This window comes from Ranitomeya variabilis, chromosome 5 (assembly GCF_051348905.1).
Source record: "Ranitomeya variabilis isolate aRanVar5 chromosome 5, aRanVar5.hap1, whole genome shotgun sequence".
Lineage (NCBI taxonomy): Eukaryota > Metazoa > Chordata > Amphibia > Anura > Dendrobatidae > Ranitomeya > Ranitomeya variabilis.
This window is the reverse complement of record NC_135236.1, coordinates 686,141,607-686,159,143: the sequence shown is the minus strand read 5'-3', so window position 1 is coordinate 686,159,143 and position 17,537 is coordinate 686,141,607. Positions and strand designations below refer to the sequence as shown.

The 17,537-nt window shown below is 46.7% G+C and overlaps 1 protein-coding gene across 2 annotated transcripts in view; it reads right to left on the bottom strand.

Annotated features, from left to right (window-relative positions):
• GYS2 (glycogen synthase 2) overlaps window positions 1-3,846 on the bottom strand; it is a 171,710-nt gene extending 167,864 nt beyond the window's left edge. For both annotated transcript variants that reach the window (XM_077261412.1, XM_077261414.1), the window contains exon 1: window positions 3,494-3,846. In XM_077261412.1, coding sequence (XP_077117527.1) covers window positions 3,494-3,614 — 121 coding nt within the window. In that variant the 5' untranslated portion in view covers window positions 3,615-3,846. The remainder of the gene's footprint in view (window positions 1-3,493) is intronic.
• Between the last annotated feature and the right edge of the window lie 13,691 nt (window positions 3,847-17,537).

Genomic DNA, 17,537 nt, shown 5'->3' with positions numbered 1-17,537 from the left:
CTTCTTCCTACCTTCCTTCTTTCCTTCCTTCTTTCCTTCCTTCCTTCCTTCCTTCCTTCTTTCCTTCTTTCCTTCCTTCTTTCCTTCCTTCTTCCTTCCTTCCTTCCTTCCTTCCTTCTTTCCTTCCTTCCTTCTTTCCTTCCTTCCTTCCTTCCTTCCTTCCTTCCTTCCTCTTCTTTCCTTTCCTTCTTCCTTCCTTCCTTCCTTCTCCTTCCTTCCTTTCCTTCTCCTTCCTTCTTTCCTTCCTTCTTTCCTTCCTTCCTTCCTTCCTTCCTTCCTTCCTTCTTTCCTTCCTTCCTTCCTTCCTTCTTTCCTTCCTTCCTCCTTCCTTCCTTCCTTCCTTCTCAGACAAGCGGTGGATGCCGTGTCTGGAGGTAATACCTTCTCTCCCTCACCGGCACTATACGGCTCTCAGGTGCTACGTTCCACCTGGCGGATTAGTATCCACCACGAGCATACCTCACCTAAGTTTCTACCCCATCGGTGCCATATTGAGTTCCATATTGAGTTCCTTCTCTCCCTCACCGGCACTATACGGCTCTCAGGTGCTACGTCCCACCTGGTGGATTAGTATCCACCACGAGCATACCTCACCTAAGCTTCTACCTCATCGGTGCCATATTGAGTTCCTCCTTTATATTTTGGCTTAGAGCCCCCATCTCCCCACTGTATCTTGGCCTGGCCCCACGGGCCCACACTGACACGTGACTGATGAAAGTCCAGACAGGACTGAAACGTTTCGAGTGCTACAAATAAAACGTTGTTCACGTTTACTGAAGTTGAGTGCTAGACTTCTTTTTATGTATACAGCGGACTTGTGTCCTACCTCTAGGGTATCGGTTGTTTTTTTCCTCTTCTTTTCCATGTCGGATTTTTATTTATTTTCTCTGTCATGTGTGATTTTGATGATAACATTTTTTTACATAATAACATAATAAAAGTTTATATTTTAATATAATTTTGGTGGTTATATTCCTTTTCCCTGGTTTTCAAATGTTCTATTTGGAGTAGTCCACCTATGAAGTATACTTCTGAGCTAAATCATTGAATAATGCTCTCGGCTATTTACACAATCAAATGCTTTTTGATTATTGTGTTTTATAATAGATAATAGATAATAGACACATAATAGAAGATAGATAGATGGATAGATAATAGATAGATGATAGATAATAGATAGATAATAGATAGATAACACAGGTCAACAAAAAAAATTTTTTTTTTCTGGTGTCCAAAATATTTTAATGAATTTAGGGTATTTTTGGGGTGCTGATTCTGAATATGTCATCAGTTTTGCCAGATTGGCTCAAGTTTTTGAGATTTTTGGTATCTTATTTATAGCACTTGTTGGTAAATGCGACGCATCATCTCATGAATTTCTTTGGATTAGTACTTGAACTGAGCAGTTCTCAATATAGTTTTGTGTTAATTAGTGTTCTAAAAGTTTGTTCATAGCTTGATTTTTGCACTAACTTTATGTTGTTGTCTGTTTTCCAGTGAAAAGCATGAACTCATCAAGAAGAAGTTGTCTTAACGATCCAGACTCATTCTGTTACATTTGTGGTGAATACACACTGCCAAAACATAGAAGAAACACAACAGACTTCGTAAAAAAAAGTGTATTTTGCCTATTTTGGGGTTATGCTTGGGGACCAAGACAAGTTTTGGGCACCACACATAGTGTGCAAAGCATGTATCGAATTATTACGAAAATGGAGCAAAGGACAAAGAAAAAGCTTCAAATTTGGTGTTCCAATGGTGTGGAGAGAGCCAAAAAATCATCATGATGACTGTTATTTCTGTGCAGTGCAAGTGCAAGGATTCAATAAGCATAAGAAACGAAAATGGGAGTAACATGGAATCTGCAAGAAGGCCTGTCCCTCATTGTGAAGATGTGCCTGTACCTGTGTTTACCATAAATAACAGTCATCATGATGATTTTTTGGCTCTCTCCACACCATTGGAACACCAAATTTGAAGCTTTTTCTTTGTCCTTTGCTCCATTTTCGTAATAATTCGATACATGCTTTGCACACTATGTGTGGTGCCCAAAACTTGTCTTGGTCCCCAAGCATAACCCCAAAATAGGCAAAATACACTTTTTTTTACGAAGTCTGTTATGTTTCTTCTATGTTTTGGCAGTGTGTATTCACCACAAATGTAACAGAATGAGTCTGGATCGTTAAGACAACTTCTTCTTGATGAGTTCATGCTTTTCACTGGAAAACAGACAACAACATAAAGTTAGTGCAAAAATCAAGCTATGAACAAACTTTTAGAACACTAATTAACACAAAACTATATTGAGAACTGCTCAGTTCAAGTACTAATCCAAAGAAATTAATGAGATGATGCGTCGCATTTACCAACAAGTGCTATAAATAAGATACCAAAAATCTCAAAAACTTGAGCCAATCTGGCAAAACTGATGACATATTCAGAATCAGCACCCCAAAAATACCCTAAATTCGATGAAATATCTTTGGCACCAAAAATGCTGTTGACCAGTGTAATAGATAGATAATAGATAATAGATAGATAGATAATAGACACATAATAGAAGATAGATAGATGAATAGATGGATAGATAATAGATAGATAATAGATAATAAATAGATAATAGATAATAAATACTAGATAGCTAATAGATTGATCGCCCCCCATTAGTAAATGTCTGGTATTTTCCTCAGCCCATCCTGTGTAGTGAGGCTCCAGCACAGTGCCCCCATTATTCCCCGTGGCCCACCCTGCAGTGGATACGTGAGACCTCCGCTGTGGCGGCTGATTCATCCGTGGTGCTCTATCGCCCTCTAGTGTTGCATTGTATTTCTGGGAGCTTTCATGGGCGGTGGATACGATACGTCAGGGGTGTCAAACTGCATTCCTCAAGGGCTGCAAACAGGTCATGTTTTCAGGATTTCCTTGTATTGCACAGGTGATCATTTAATCACCTGCACAGAATGATTCCAGCACCTTGTGGAATGCTAAGGAAATCTTGAAATGGCTTGAGTCCCTCGAGGAATGCAGTTTGACACCCCTGCGATACGTGACGTCGCTCCGCCGCTCCGGGGGTCTCTCCATCAGCAGTCTGGGCACCGCTCTGTGATGTCATCAATACCAGATCATTATTGTGCTTCTCCCTGAGAACAATCAGCTCTAGTTGTGGTGAGCGGCCCCCTGTCCCCCGGTCCGGGCCCCTCTGTCGCCTCCTCTGCTTTTATCTATCATGTCAATATCACATTGATCAATCATTAACTGGAGGAGACAGGAGGAGGATGAGGGTTGTACTCCTATAGCGTGACGAGCCCTCGGACCCCGGAGCTGACACTCTCACGTACGACGTCTATGTCCGCTGCTACCAGCCATGTCTACGCTCCAACAATGCAGGGAGGATGAAGGCTATTACTCCCTGTTATCAGCCATTACTGTGCCGCACATGTGAGCAGTCACCCTCCCTGACCCCCATGGTCGCTCCATTGTTGGGGTCACATACCTTTGTTGGTGACCTCCCAGGAGATCTCGAAGAGCAAGAGGTCGTCTATGGGGAGATCGTCCTCGTCCCACTGTGGGAGGCCATTGAGGGAGGTGACGGACAGGGACCTGCTGAGCGGCATGGCGGCCTGGAGGTGCAGAGCAGACGGAGCCGGGTCCTCGGACTCTCTAAGACATAAGAGATTGAGGAGACTTTCCTTCCAGGATAATCCGAAGCTTAGAGCTGACACCAAGCATTACACACACGAGCAAATCCCCCATGGACCTGTAAGTGGACAGATCCCCCCACAAGCTGATCAGAGGTCGCTGCGCAGTCAGCAGCCAAATCCTCCCCTGGACGCCGGCCAAGCACACAAACCTTGAAATGTATGAACCCAACAGCGTCCGATGACCTGGGGCCATCAGGAACCAAAGGCAACAACCAGCGGTCAGGTACCAGCGACACTAAGTAACAGTGTATGAAGTGCCAAAGTACAGAAGCCGGGCAATAATAGAGGGAAAGGAAAAATAATATTATACAGAGCCTGTCTGCAGCCACCACTAGTGGGAGCTCCCTGTATTCAGAGATACATGATAAGATCCTGTCTGCAGTCACCACTAGGGGGAGCTCCCTGTATAGAGAGATACATGATAAGATCCTGACTGCAGCCACCACTAGGGGGAGCTCCCTGTATACAGAGATACATGATAAGATCCTGTCTGCAGCCACCACTAGGGGGAGCTCCCTGTATTCAGAGATACATGATAAGATCCTGTCTGCAGTCACCACTAGGGGGAGCTCCCTGTATACAGAGATACATGATAAGATCCTGTCTGCAGTCACCACTAGGGGGAGCTCCCTGTATACAGAGATACATGATAAGATCCTGTCTGCAGTCACCACTAGGGGGAGCTCCCTGTATACAGAGATACATGATAAGATCCTGTCTGCAGCCACCACTAGGGGGAGCTCCCTGTATACAGAGATACATGATAAGATCCTGTCTGCAGCCACCACTAGGGGGAGCTCCCTGTATACAGAGATACATGATAAGATCCTGTCTGCAGTCACCACTAGGGGGAGCTCCCTGTGTACAGAGATACATGATAAGATCCTGTCTGCAGCCACCACTAGGGGGAGCTCCCTGTATACAGAGATACATGATAAGAGTCTGTCTGCAGTCACCACTAGGGGGAGCTCCCTGTATACAGCGATACATGATAAGATCCTGTCTGTAGCCACCACTAGGGAGAGCTCCCTGTATACAGAGATACATGATAAGATCCTGTCTGCAGCCACCACTACGGGGAGCTCCCTGTATACAGAGATACATGATAAGATCCTGTCTGCAGCCACCACTAGGGGGAGCTCCCTGTATACAGAGATACATGATAAGATCCTGTCTGCAGCCACCAGTAGGGGGAGCTCCCTGTATACAGAGATACATGATAAGATCCTGTCTGCAGCCACCACTAGGGGGAGCTCCCTGTATACAGAGATACATGATAAGATCCTGTCTGCAGTCACCACTAGGGGGAGCTCCCTGTATACAGAGATAAATGATAAGATCCTGTCTGCAGCCACCACTAGGGGGAGCTCCCTGTATACAGAGATACATGATAAGAGTCTGTCTGCAGTCACCACTAGGGGGAGCTCCCTGTATACAGCGATACATGATAAGATCCTGTCTGTAGCCACCACTAGGGAGAGCTCCCTGTATACAGAGATACATGATAAGATCCTGTCTGCAGCCACCACTAGGGGGAGCTCCCTGTATACAGAGATACATGATAAGATCCTGTCTGCAGTCACCACTAGGGGGAGCTCCCTGTATACAGAGATACATGATAAGATCCTGTCTGCAGCCACCACTAGGGGGAGCTCCCTGTATACAGAGATACATGATAAGATTCTGTCTGCAGACACCACTAGGGGGAGCTCCCTGTATACAGAGATACATGATAAGATCCTGTCTGCAGACACCACTAGGGGGAGCTCCCTGTATACAGAGATACATGATAAGATCCTGTCTGCAGCCACCAGTAGGGGGAGCTCCCTGTATACAGAGATACATGATAAGATCCTGTCTGCAGCCACCAGTAGGGGGAGCTCCCTGTATACAGAGATACATGATAAGATTCTGTCTGCAGACACCACTAGGGGGAGTGTTATGGTTCTCAATGGCAAGAGAACATAGCCCAGCATACATAGGAACTAGCTCTTGGAAGGATGGAAACTTAAACTGACCATGAACTAAACCTGCCGCACAACTAACAGTAGCCGGGTAGCGTAGCCTGCGTTTTATCCCTAGACGCCCAGCGCCGGCCGGAGGACTAACTAATCCTGGCAGAGGAAAATATAGTCCTGGCTCACCTCTAGAGAAATTTCCCCGAAAGGCAGACAGAGGCCCCCACATATATTGGCGGTGATTTAAGATGAAAATGACAAACGTAGTATGAAAATAGGTTTAGCAAAATCGAGGTCCGCTTACTAGATAGCAGGAAGACAGAAAGGGTACTTTCATGGTCAGCTGAAAACCCTATCAAAACACCATCCTGAAATTACTTTAAGACTCTAGTATTAACTCATAACATCAGAGTGGCAATTTCAGATCACAAGAGCTTTCCAGACACAGAAACGAAACTGCAGCTGTGAACTGGAACAAAATGCAAAAAACAAACAAGGACAAAAGTCCGACTTAGCTGGAAGTTGTCTGGTAGCAGGAACATGCACAGAAAGGCTTCTGATTACAATGTTGACCGGCATGGAAGTGACAGAGGAGCAAGGTTAAATAGCGACTCCCACATCCTGATGGGAACAGGTGAACAGAGGGGATGATGCACACAAGTTCAATTCCACCAGTGGCCACCGGGGGAGCCCAAAATCCAATTTCACAACAGTACCCCCCCCTCAAGGAGGGGGCACCGAACCCTCACCAGAACCACCAGGGCGATCAGGATGAGCCCTATGAAAGGCACGGACCAGATCGGAGGCATGAACATCAGAGGCAGTCACCCAAGAATTATCCTCCTGACCGTATCCCTTCCATTTGACCAGATACTGGAGTTTCCGTCTGGAAACACGGGAGTCCAAGATTTTTTCCACAACGTACTCCAACTCGCCCTCAACCAACACCGGAGCAGGAGGCTCAACGGAAGGCACAACCGGTACCTCATACCTGCGCAACAATGACCGATGAAAAACATTATGAATAGAAAAAGATGCAGGGAGGTCCAAACGGAAGGACACAGGGTTAAGAATCTCCAATATCTTGTACGGGCCGATGAACCGAGGCTTAAACTTAGGAGAAGAAACCCTCATAGGGACAAAACGAGAAGACAACCACACCAAGTCCCCGACACAAAGCCGAGGACCAACCCGATGCCGGCGGTTGGCAAAAAGCTGAGTCTTCTCCTGGGACAACTTCAAATTGTCCACCACCTGCCCCCAAATCTGATGCAACCTCTCCACCACAGCATCCACTCCAGGACAATCCGAAGATTCCACCTGACCGGAGGAAAATCGAGGATGAAACCCCGAATTACAGAAAAAAGGAGACACCAAGGTGGCAGAGCTGGCCCGATTATTGAGGGCAAACTCCGCTAAAGGCAAAAAAGCAACCCAATCATCCTGATCTGCAGACACAAAACACCTCAAATATGTCTCCAAAGTCTGATTCGTCCGCTCGGTCTGGCCATTAGTCTGAGGATGGAAAGCAGACGAGAAAGACAAATCTATGCCCATCCTAGCACAGAATGCCCGCCAAAATCTAGACACGAATTGGGTTCCTCTGTCAGAAACGATATTCTCCGGAATACCATGCAAACGAACCACATTTTGAAAAAACAGAGGAACCAACTCGGAAGAAGAAGGCAACTTAGGCAGGGGAACCAAATGGACCATCTTAGAGAAACGGTCACACACCACCCAGATGACAGACATCTTCTGAGAAACAGGAAGATCCGAAATAAAATCCATTGAGATGTGCGTCCAAGGCCTCTTCGGGATAGGCAAGGGCAACAACAATCCACTAGCCCGAGAACAACAAGGCTTGGCCCGAGCACAAACGTCACAAGACTGCACAAAGCCTCGTACATCTCGTGACAGGGAAGGCCACCAGAAGGACCTTGCCACCAAATCCCTGGTACCAAAGATTCCAGGATGACCTGCCAACGCAGAAGAATGAACCTCAGAAATGACTTTACTGGTCCAATCATCAGGAACAAACAGTCTACCAGGTGGGCAACGATCAGGTCTATCCGCCTGAAAATCCTGCAAGGCCCGCCGCAGGTCTGGAGAAACGGCAGACAATATCACTCCATCCTTAAGGATACCTGTAGGTTCAGAATTACCAGGGGAGTCAGGCTCAAAACTCCTAGAAAGGGCATCCGCCTTAACATTCTTAGAACCCGGTAGGTATGACACCACAAAATTAAACCGAGAGAAAAACAACGACCAGCGCGCCTGTCTAGGATTCAGGCGTCTGGCGGACTCAAGATAAATTAAATTTTTGTGGTCGGTCAATACCACCACCTGATGTCTAGCCCCCTCAAGCCAATGACGCCACTCCTCAAAAGCCCACTTCATGGCCAAAAGCTCCCGATTCCCAATATCATAATTCCGCTCGGCTGGCGAAAATTTACGAGAAAAAAAAGCACAAGGTTTCATCACGGAGCAGTCGGAACTTCTTTGCGACAAAACCGCCCCAGCTCCGATTTCAGAAGCGTCGACCTCAACCTGAAAAGGAAGAGCAACATCAGGCTGACGCAACACAGGGGCGGAAGAAAAGCGGCGCTTAAGCTCCCGAAAGGCCTCCACAGCAGCAGGGGACCAATCAGCAACATCAGCACCCTTCTTAGTCAAATCAGTCAATGGTTTAACAACATCAGAAAAACCAGCAATAAATCGACGATAAAAGTTAGCAAAGCCCAAAAATTTCTGAAGACTCTTAAGAGAAGAGGGTTGCGTCCAATCACAAATAGCCCGAACCTTGACAGGATCCATCTCGATGGAAGAGGGGGAAAAAATGTATCCCAAGAAGGAAATCTTTTGAACCCCAAAAACGCACTTAGAACCCTTCACACACAAGGAATTAGACCGCAAAACCTGAAAAACCCTCCTGACCTGCTGGACATGAGAGTCCCAGTCATCCGAAAAAATCAGAATATCATCCAGATACACGATCATAAATTTATCCAAATAATCACGGAAAATGTCATGCATAAAGGACTGAAAGACTGAAGGGGCATTTGAAAGGCCAAAAGGCATCACCAAATACTCAAAGTGGCCCTCGGGCGTATTAAATGCGGTTTTCCACTCATCCCCCTGCTTAATCCGCACCAAATTATACGCCCCACGGAGATCTATCTTAGAGAACCACTTGGCCCCCTTTATGCGAGCAAACAAATCAGTCAGCAGTGGCAACGGATATTGATATTTAACCGTGATTTTATTCAAAAGCCGATAATCAATACACGGCCTCAAAGAGCCATCTTTCTTAGACACAAAGAAAAAACCGGCTCCTAAGGGAGATGACGATGGACGAATATGTCCCTTTTCCAAGGACTCCCTTATATATTCTCGCATAGCAGCATGTTCAGGCACAGACAGATTAAATAAACGACCCTTAGGGTATTTACTACCCGGAATCAAATCTATGGCACAATCGCACTCCCGGTGCGGAGGTAATGAACCAAGCTTAGGTTCTTCAAAAACGTCACGATAGTCAGACAAGAATTCAGGAATCTCAGAGGGAATAGATGACGAAATGGAAACCGAAGGTACGTCCCCATGCATCCCCTTACATCCCCAGCTTAACACAGACATAGCGTTCCAGTCGAGGACTGGGTTATGAGATTGCAGCCATGGCAATCCAAGCACCAACACATCATGTAGATTATACAGCACAAGAAAGCGAATAATCTCCTGATGATCCGGATTAATTCGCATAGTTACTTGTGTCCAGTATTGTGGTTTATTACTAGCCAATGGGGTGGAGTCAATCCCCTTCAGAGGTATAGGAGTTTCAAGAGGCTCTAAATCATACCCACAGCGTTTGGCAAAGGACCAATCCATAAGACTCAAAGCGGCGCCAGAGTCGACATAGGCATCCGCAGTAATAGATGATAAAGAACAAATCAGGGTCACAGATAGAATAAACTTAGACTGAAAAGTGCCAATTGAAACTGACTTATCAAGCTTCTTAGTACGCTTAGAGCATGCTGATATAACATGAGTTGAATCACCACAATAAAAGCACAACCCATTTTTTCGTCTAAAATTCTGCCGTTCGCTTCTGGACAGAATTCTATCACATTGCATATTCTCTGGCGTCTTCTCAGTAGACACCGCCAAATGGTGCACAGGTTTGCGCTCCCGCAGACGTCTATCGATCTGGATAGCCATTGTCATGGACTCATTCAGACCCGCAGGCACAGGGAACCCCACCATAACATCCTTAACGGCATCAGAGAGACCCTCTCTGAAATTCGCCGCCAGGGCGCACTCATTCCACTGAGTAAGCACAGACCATTTACGGAATTTTTGGCAGTATATTTCAACTTCATCTTGCCCCTGAGATAGGGACATCAAGGCTTTTTCCGCCAGAAGCTCTAAATGAGGTTCCTCATAAAGCAACCCCAAGGCCAGAAAAAACGCATCCACATTGAGCAACGCAGGATCCCCTGGAGCCAATGCAAAAGCCCAATCTTGAGGGTCGCCCCGGAGCAAGGAAATCACAATCCTGACCTGCTGAGCAGGATCTCCAGCAGAGCGAGATTTCAGGGACAAAAACAACTTGCAATTATTTTTGAAATTTTGAAAGCAAGATCTCTTCCCCGAGAAAAATTCAGGCAAAGGAATTCTAGGTTCAGATATAGGAACATGAACAACAAAATCTTGTAAATTTTGAACTTTCGTGGTGAGATTATTCAAACCTGCAGCTAAACTCTGAATATCCATTTTAAACAGGTGAACACAGAGCCATTCCAGGATTAGAAGGAGAGAGAGAGAGGAAGGCTGCAATATAGGCAGACTTGCAAGTGATTCAATTACAAGCACACTCAGAACTGAAGGAAAAAAAAAAAAAAAAAAATCTTCAGCAGACTTCTCTTTTCTCTCCTTTCTCTGTCAATTAATTTAACCCTTTGTTGGCCGGTCAAACTGTTATGGTTCTCAATGGCAAGAGAACATAGCCCAGCAAACATACGAACTAGCTCTTGGAAGGATGGAAACTAAACTGACCATGAACTAAACCTGCCGCACAACTAACAGTAGCCGGGTAGCGTAGCCTGCGTTTTAACCCTAGACGCCCAGCGCCGGCCGGAGGACTAACTAATCCTGGCAGAGGAAAATATAGTCCTGGCTCACCTCTAGAGAAATTTCCCCGAAAGGCAGACAGAGGCCCCCACATATATTGGCGGAGATTTAAGATGAAAATGACAAACGTAGTATGAAAATAGGTTTAGCAAAATCGAGGTCCGCTTACTAGATAGCAGGAAGACAGAAAGGGTACTTTCATGGTCAGCTGAAAACCCTATCAATACACCATCCTGAAATTACTTTAAGACTCTAGTATTAACTCATAACATCAGAGTGGCAATTTCAGCTCACAAGAGCTTTCCAGACACAGAAACGAAACTGCAGCTGTGAACTGGAACAAAATGCAAAAAACAAACAAGGACAAAAGTCCGACTTAGCTGGAAGTTGTCTGGTAGCAGGAACATGCACAGAAAGGCTTCTGATTACAATGTTGACCGGCATGGAAGTGACAGAGGAGCAAGGTTAAATAGCAACTCCCACATCCTGATGGGAACAGGTGAACAGAGGGGATGATGCACACAAGTTCAATTCCACCAGTGGCCACCGGGGGAGCCCAAAATCCAATTTCACAACAGGGGAGCTCCCTGTATACAGAGATACATGATAAGATCCTGTCTGCAGACACCACTAGGGGGAGCTCCCTGTATACAGAGATACATGATAAGATCCTGTCTGCAGCCACCAGTAGGGGGAGCTCCCTGTATACAGAGATACATGATAAGATCCTGTCTGCAGCCACCAGTAGGGGGAGCTCCCTGTATACAGAGATACATGATAAGATTCTGTCTGCAGACACCACTAGGGGGAGCTCCCTGTATACAGAGATACATGATAAGATCCTGTCTGCAGCCACCACTAGGGGGAGCTCCCTGTATACAAAGATACATGATAAGATCCTGTCTGCAGTCACCACTAGGGGGAGCTCCCTGTATACAGAGATAAATGATAAGATCCTGTCTGCAGCCACCACTAGGGGGAGCTCCCTGTATACAGAGATACATGATAAGATCCTGTCTGCAGCCACCACTAGGGGGAGCTCCCTGTATTCAGAGATACATGATAAGATCCTCTCTGCAGTCACCACTAGGGGGAGCTCCCTGTATACAGAGATACATGATAAGATCCTGTCTGCAGCCACCACTAGGGGGAGCTCCCTGTATACAGAGATACATGATAAGATCCTGTCTGCAGCCACCACTAGGGGGAGCTCCCTGTATACAGAGATACATGATAAGATCCTGTCTGCAGCCACCACTAGGGGGAGCTCCCTGTATACAGAGATACATGATAAGATCCTGTCTGCAGTCACCACTAGGGGGAGCTCCCTGTATACAGAGATACATGATAAGATCCTGTCTGCAGCCACCACTAGGGGGAGCTCCCTGTATACAGAGATACATGATAAGATCCTGTCTGCAGACACCAGTAGGGGGAGCTCCCTGTATACAGAGATACATGATAAGATCCTGTCTGCAGTCACCACTAGGGGGAGCTCCCTGTATACAGAGTTACATGATAAGATCCTGTCTGCAGTCACCACTAGGGGGAGCTCCCTGTATACAGAGATACATGATAAGATCCTGTCTGCAGCCACCACTAGGAGGAGCTCCCTGTATACAAAGATACATGATAAGATCCTGTCTGCAGCCACCACTAGGGGGAGCTCCCTGTATACAGAGATACATGATAAGATCCTGTCTGCAGTCACCACTAGGGGGAGCTCCCTGTAAACAGAGTTACATGATAAGATCCTGTCTGCAGTCACCACTAGGGGGAGCTCCCTGTAAACAGAGTTACATGATAAGATCCTGTCTGCAGTCACCACTAGGGGGAGCTCCCTGTATACAGAGATACATGATAAGATCCTGTCTACAGCCACCACTAGGAGGAGCTCCCTGTATACAAAGATACATGATAAGATTCTGTCTGCAGTCACCACTAGGGGGAGCTCCCTGTATACAGAGATACATGATAAGATCCTGTCTGCAGCCACCACTAGGGGGAGCTCCCTGTATACAGAGATACATGATAAGATCCTGTCTGCGGCCACCACTAGGGGGAGCTCCCTGTATACACAGATACATGATAAGATCCTGTCTGCGGCCACCACTAGGGGGAGCTCCCTGTATACAGAGATACATTATAAGATCCTGTCTGCAGCCACCACTAGGAGGAGCTCCCTGTATACAGAGATACATTATAAGATCCTGTCTGCATCCACCACTAGGGGGAGCTCCCTGTATACAGAGATACATGATAAGATCCTGTCTGCAGCCACCATTAGGGGGAGCTCCCTGTATACAGAGATAAATGATAAGATCCTGTCTGCAGCCACCACTAGGGGGAGCTCCCTGTATACAGAGATACATGATAAGATCCTGTCTGCAGCCACCACTAGGGGGAGCTCCCTGTATTCAGAGATACATGATAAGATCCTGTCTGCAGCCACCACTAGGGGGAGCTCCCTGTATACAGAGATACATGATAAGATCTTGTATGCAGTCACCACTAGGGGGAGTTCCCTGTATACAGAGATATATGATAAGATCCTGTCTGCAGTCACCGCTAGGGGGAACTCCCTGTATACAGAGATACATGATAAGATCCTGTCTGCAGCCACCACTAGGGGGAGCTCCCTGTATACAGAGATACATGATAAGATCCTATCTGCAGTCACCACTAGGGGGAGCTCCCTGTATACATAGATACATGATAAGATCCTATCTGCAGTCTCCACTAGGGGGAGCTCCCTGTATACAGAGATACATGATAAGATCCTGTCTGCAGCCACCACTAGGGGGAGCTCCCTGTATACAGAGATACATGATAAGATCCTGTCTGCAGCCACCACTAGGGGGAGCTCCCTGTATACAGAGATACATGATAAGATTCTGTCTGCAGTCACCACTAGGGGGAGCTCCCTGTATTCAGAGATACATGATAAGATCCTGTCTGCAGCCACCACTAGGGGGAGCTCCCTGTATACAGAGATACATGATAAGATCTTGTATGCAGTCACCACTAGGGGGAGTTCCCTGTATACAGAGATATATGATAAGATCCTGTCTGCAGTCACCGCTAGGGGGAACTCCCTGAATACAGAGATACATGATAAGATCCTGTCTGCAGCCACCACTAGGGGGAGCTCCCTGTATACAGAGATACATGATAAGATCCTATCTGCAGTCACCACTAGGGGGAGCTCCCTGTATACAGAGATACATGATAAGATCCTGTCTGCAGTCTCCACTAGGGGGAGCTCCCTGTATACAGAGATACATGATAAGATCCTGTCTGCAGCCACCACTAGGGGGAGCTCCCTGTATACAGAGATACATGATAAGATCCTGTCTGCAGCCACCACTAGGGGGAGCTCCCTGTATACAGAGATACCTGATAAGATCCTATCTGCAGTCACCACTAGGGGGAGCTCCCTGTATACAGAGATACATGATAAGATCCTGTCTGCAGTCTCCACTAGGTGGAGATCCCTGTATACAGAGATACATGATAAGATCCTGTCTGCGGCCACCACTAGGGGGAGCTCCCTGTATACAGAGATGCATGAAAAGATCCTGTCTGCGGCCACCACTAGGGGGAGCTCTGTCATGTTCTCAATGGCAAGAGAACATAGCATCAGCATATATAGGAACTAGCTCTTGGAAGATGGGAACTGAGCTGACCATGAACTAAACCTAACGCACAACTAGCAGTGGCCGGGTAGCATGCCTACGTTGATTCTAGATGCCCAGCACCAGCCGGAGGACTAAATAATGCTAGCAGAGGAAAATATTAGTCCTAGCTCACCTCTAGAGAAATACCCCGAAAGGAGACAGAGGCCCCCCACATGTATTGGCGGTGAATTAAGATGAAATAACAAACGTAGTATGAAAATAGGTTTAGCAAATTTGAGGTCCACTTACTACATAGCAGAAGACAGAAAGGACACTTTCATGGTCAGCTGAAAACCCTATCAAAACACCATCCAGGAATTACTTTAAAACTCTGGCATTAACGCATAACACCAGAGTGGCAATTCCTGTTCACAAGAGCTTTCCAGACACAGTAACGAAACTACAGCTGTGAACTGGAACAAAAATGCAAAAACAAACATGGACAAGAGTCCAACTTATCTAGTAGTTGTCTAGGAGCAGGAACAAGCACAGAGAGGCTTCTGATAACATTGTTGACCGGCAAGCAACTAACAGAGCAGCAAGGTTATATAGCGACTCCCACATCTTGATGGGAACAGGTGAACAGAGAAGATGAAAACACCAGTTCAATTCCACCAGTAGCCACCGGGGGAGCCCAGAATCCAAATTCACAACAGTACCCCCCCCTCAAGGAGGGGGCACCGAACCCTCACCAGAACCACCAGGGCGATCAGGATGGGCCCTATGAAAGGCACGAACCAGATCAGAGGCATGAACATCAGATGCATTCACCCAAGAATTATCCTCCTGGCCGTATCCCTTCCACTTGACCAGATACTGGAGTCTCCGTCTGGAAACACGAGAGTCTAAGATTTTCTCCACAATGTACTCCAACTCACCCTCAACCAACACCGGAGCAGGAGGCTCAACGGAAGGCACAACCGGTACCTCATACCTGCGCAATAATGACCGATGAAAAACGTTATGAATAGAGAAGGATGCAGGGAGGTCCAAACGGAAGGAAACAGGGTTAAGAATCTCCAATATCTTATACGGGCCGATGAACCGAGGCTTAAACTTAGGAGAAGAGACCCTCATAGGGACAAAACGAGAAGACAACCACACCAAATCCCCAACACAAAGCCGAGGACCAACACGACGGTGGCGGTTGGCAAAAAGCTGAGTCTTCTCCTGGGACAACCTCAAATTGTCCACCACCTGCCCCCAGATCTGATGCAATCTCTCCACCACAGCATCCACTCCAGGACAATCCGAAGATTCCACCTGACCAGAGGAAAATCGAGGATGAAACCCCGAATTACAGAAAAACGGGGACACCAAAGTGGCAGAGCTGGCCCGATTATTGAGAGCGAACTCTGCCAATGGCAAAAAAGCAACCCAATCATCCTGGTCAGCAGACACAAAACACCTCAGATATGTCTCCAGGGTCTGATTAGTCCGCTCGGTCTGGCCATTCGTCTGAGGATGGAAAGCGGACGAAAAAGATAGATCTATGCCCATCCTAGCACAGAATGCCCGCCAAAATCTAGACACGAATTGGGTCCCTCTGTCAGAAATGATATTCTCAGGAATACCATGCAAACGAACAACATTTTGAAAAAACAGAGGAACCAACTCGGAAGAAGAAGGCAACTTGGGCAGAGGAACCAAATGGACCATCTTAGAGAAACGGTCACACACCACCCAGATGACAGACATCTTCTGAGAAACAGGCAGATCTGAAATAAAATCCATCGAGATGTGCGTCCAAGGCCTCTTAGGAATGGGCAAGGGCAACAATAATCCACTAGCCCGAGAGCAACAAGGCTTGGCCCGAGCACAAACGTCACAAGACTGAACAAAGCCTCGCACATCTCGTGACAGGGAAGGCCACCAGAAGGACCTTGCCACCAAATCCCTGGTACCAAAAATGCCAGGATGACCTGCCAACGCAGAAGAATGAACCTCAGAGATGACTCTACTGGTCCAATCATCAGGAACAAACAGTTTATCAGGTGGGGAACGATCCGGTCTATCCGCCTGAAACTCCTGCAAGGCCCGCCGCAGGTCTGGAGAAACGGCTGACAATACCACTCCATCCTTAAGGATACCTGTGGGCTCAGAGTTACCAGGCGAGTCAGGCTCAAAACTCCTAGAAAGGGCATCCGCCTTAACATTCTTAGAACCCGGTAGGTATGACACCACAAAATTAAACCGAGAGAAAAATAATGACCAGCGCGCCTGTCTAGGATTCAGGCGCCTGGCGGTCTCAAGATAAATCAAGTTTTTGTGGTCAGTCAATACCACCACCTGATGTCTGGCCCCCTCAAGCCAATGGCGCCACTCCTCAAAAGCCCACTTCATGGCCAAAAGCTCCCGATTCCCAACATCATAATTCCGCTCAGCGGGCGAAAATTTACGGGAAAAGAAGGCACAAGGCCTCATCACGGAGCAGTCAGAACTTTTCTGCGACAACACTGCCCCAGCTCCGATCTCAGAAGCGTCGACCTCAACCTGAAAAGGTAGAGCAACATCAGGCTGACGCAACACAGGGGCAGAGGAAAAACGGCGCTTAAGCTCCCGAAAGGCCTCCACAGCGTCAGGGGACCAATCAGCAACATCAGCACCCTTCTTAGTCAAATCGGTCAATGGCTTAGCAATATCCGAAAAACCAGCAATAAATCGACGATAAAAGTTAGCAAAGCCCAAAAATTTCTGAAGACTCTTAAGAGAAGAGGGCTGCGTCCAATCACAAATAGCTTGAACCTTGACAGGATCCATTTCAATGGAAGAGGGAGAAAAAATATATCCCAAAAAGGAAATCCTCTGTACCCCAAAAACACACTTAGAACCCTTCACACACAAAGAATTAGACCGCAAAACCTGGAAAACCCTCCTGACTTGCTGGACATGAGAGTCCCAGTCATCCGAAAAAATCAGAATATCATCCAGATACACAATCATAAATTTATCCAAATAATCGCGAAAAATATCATGCATAAAGGACTGGAAAACTGACGGAGCATTTGAAAGACCAAAAGGCATCACTAAATACTCAAAGTGGCCCTCGGGCGTATTAAATGCGGTTTTCC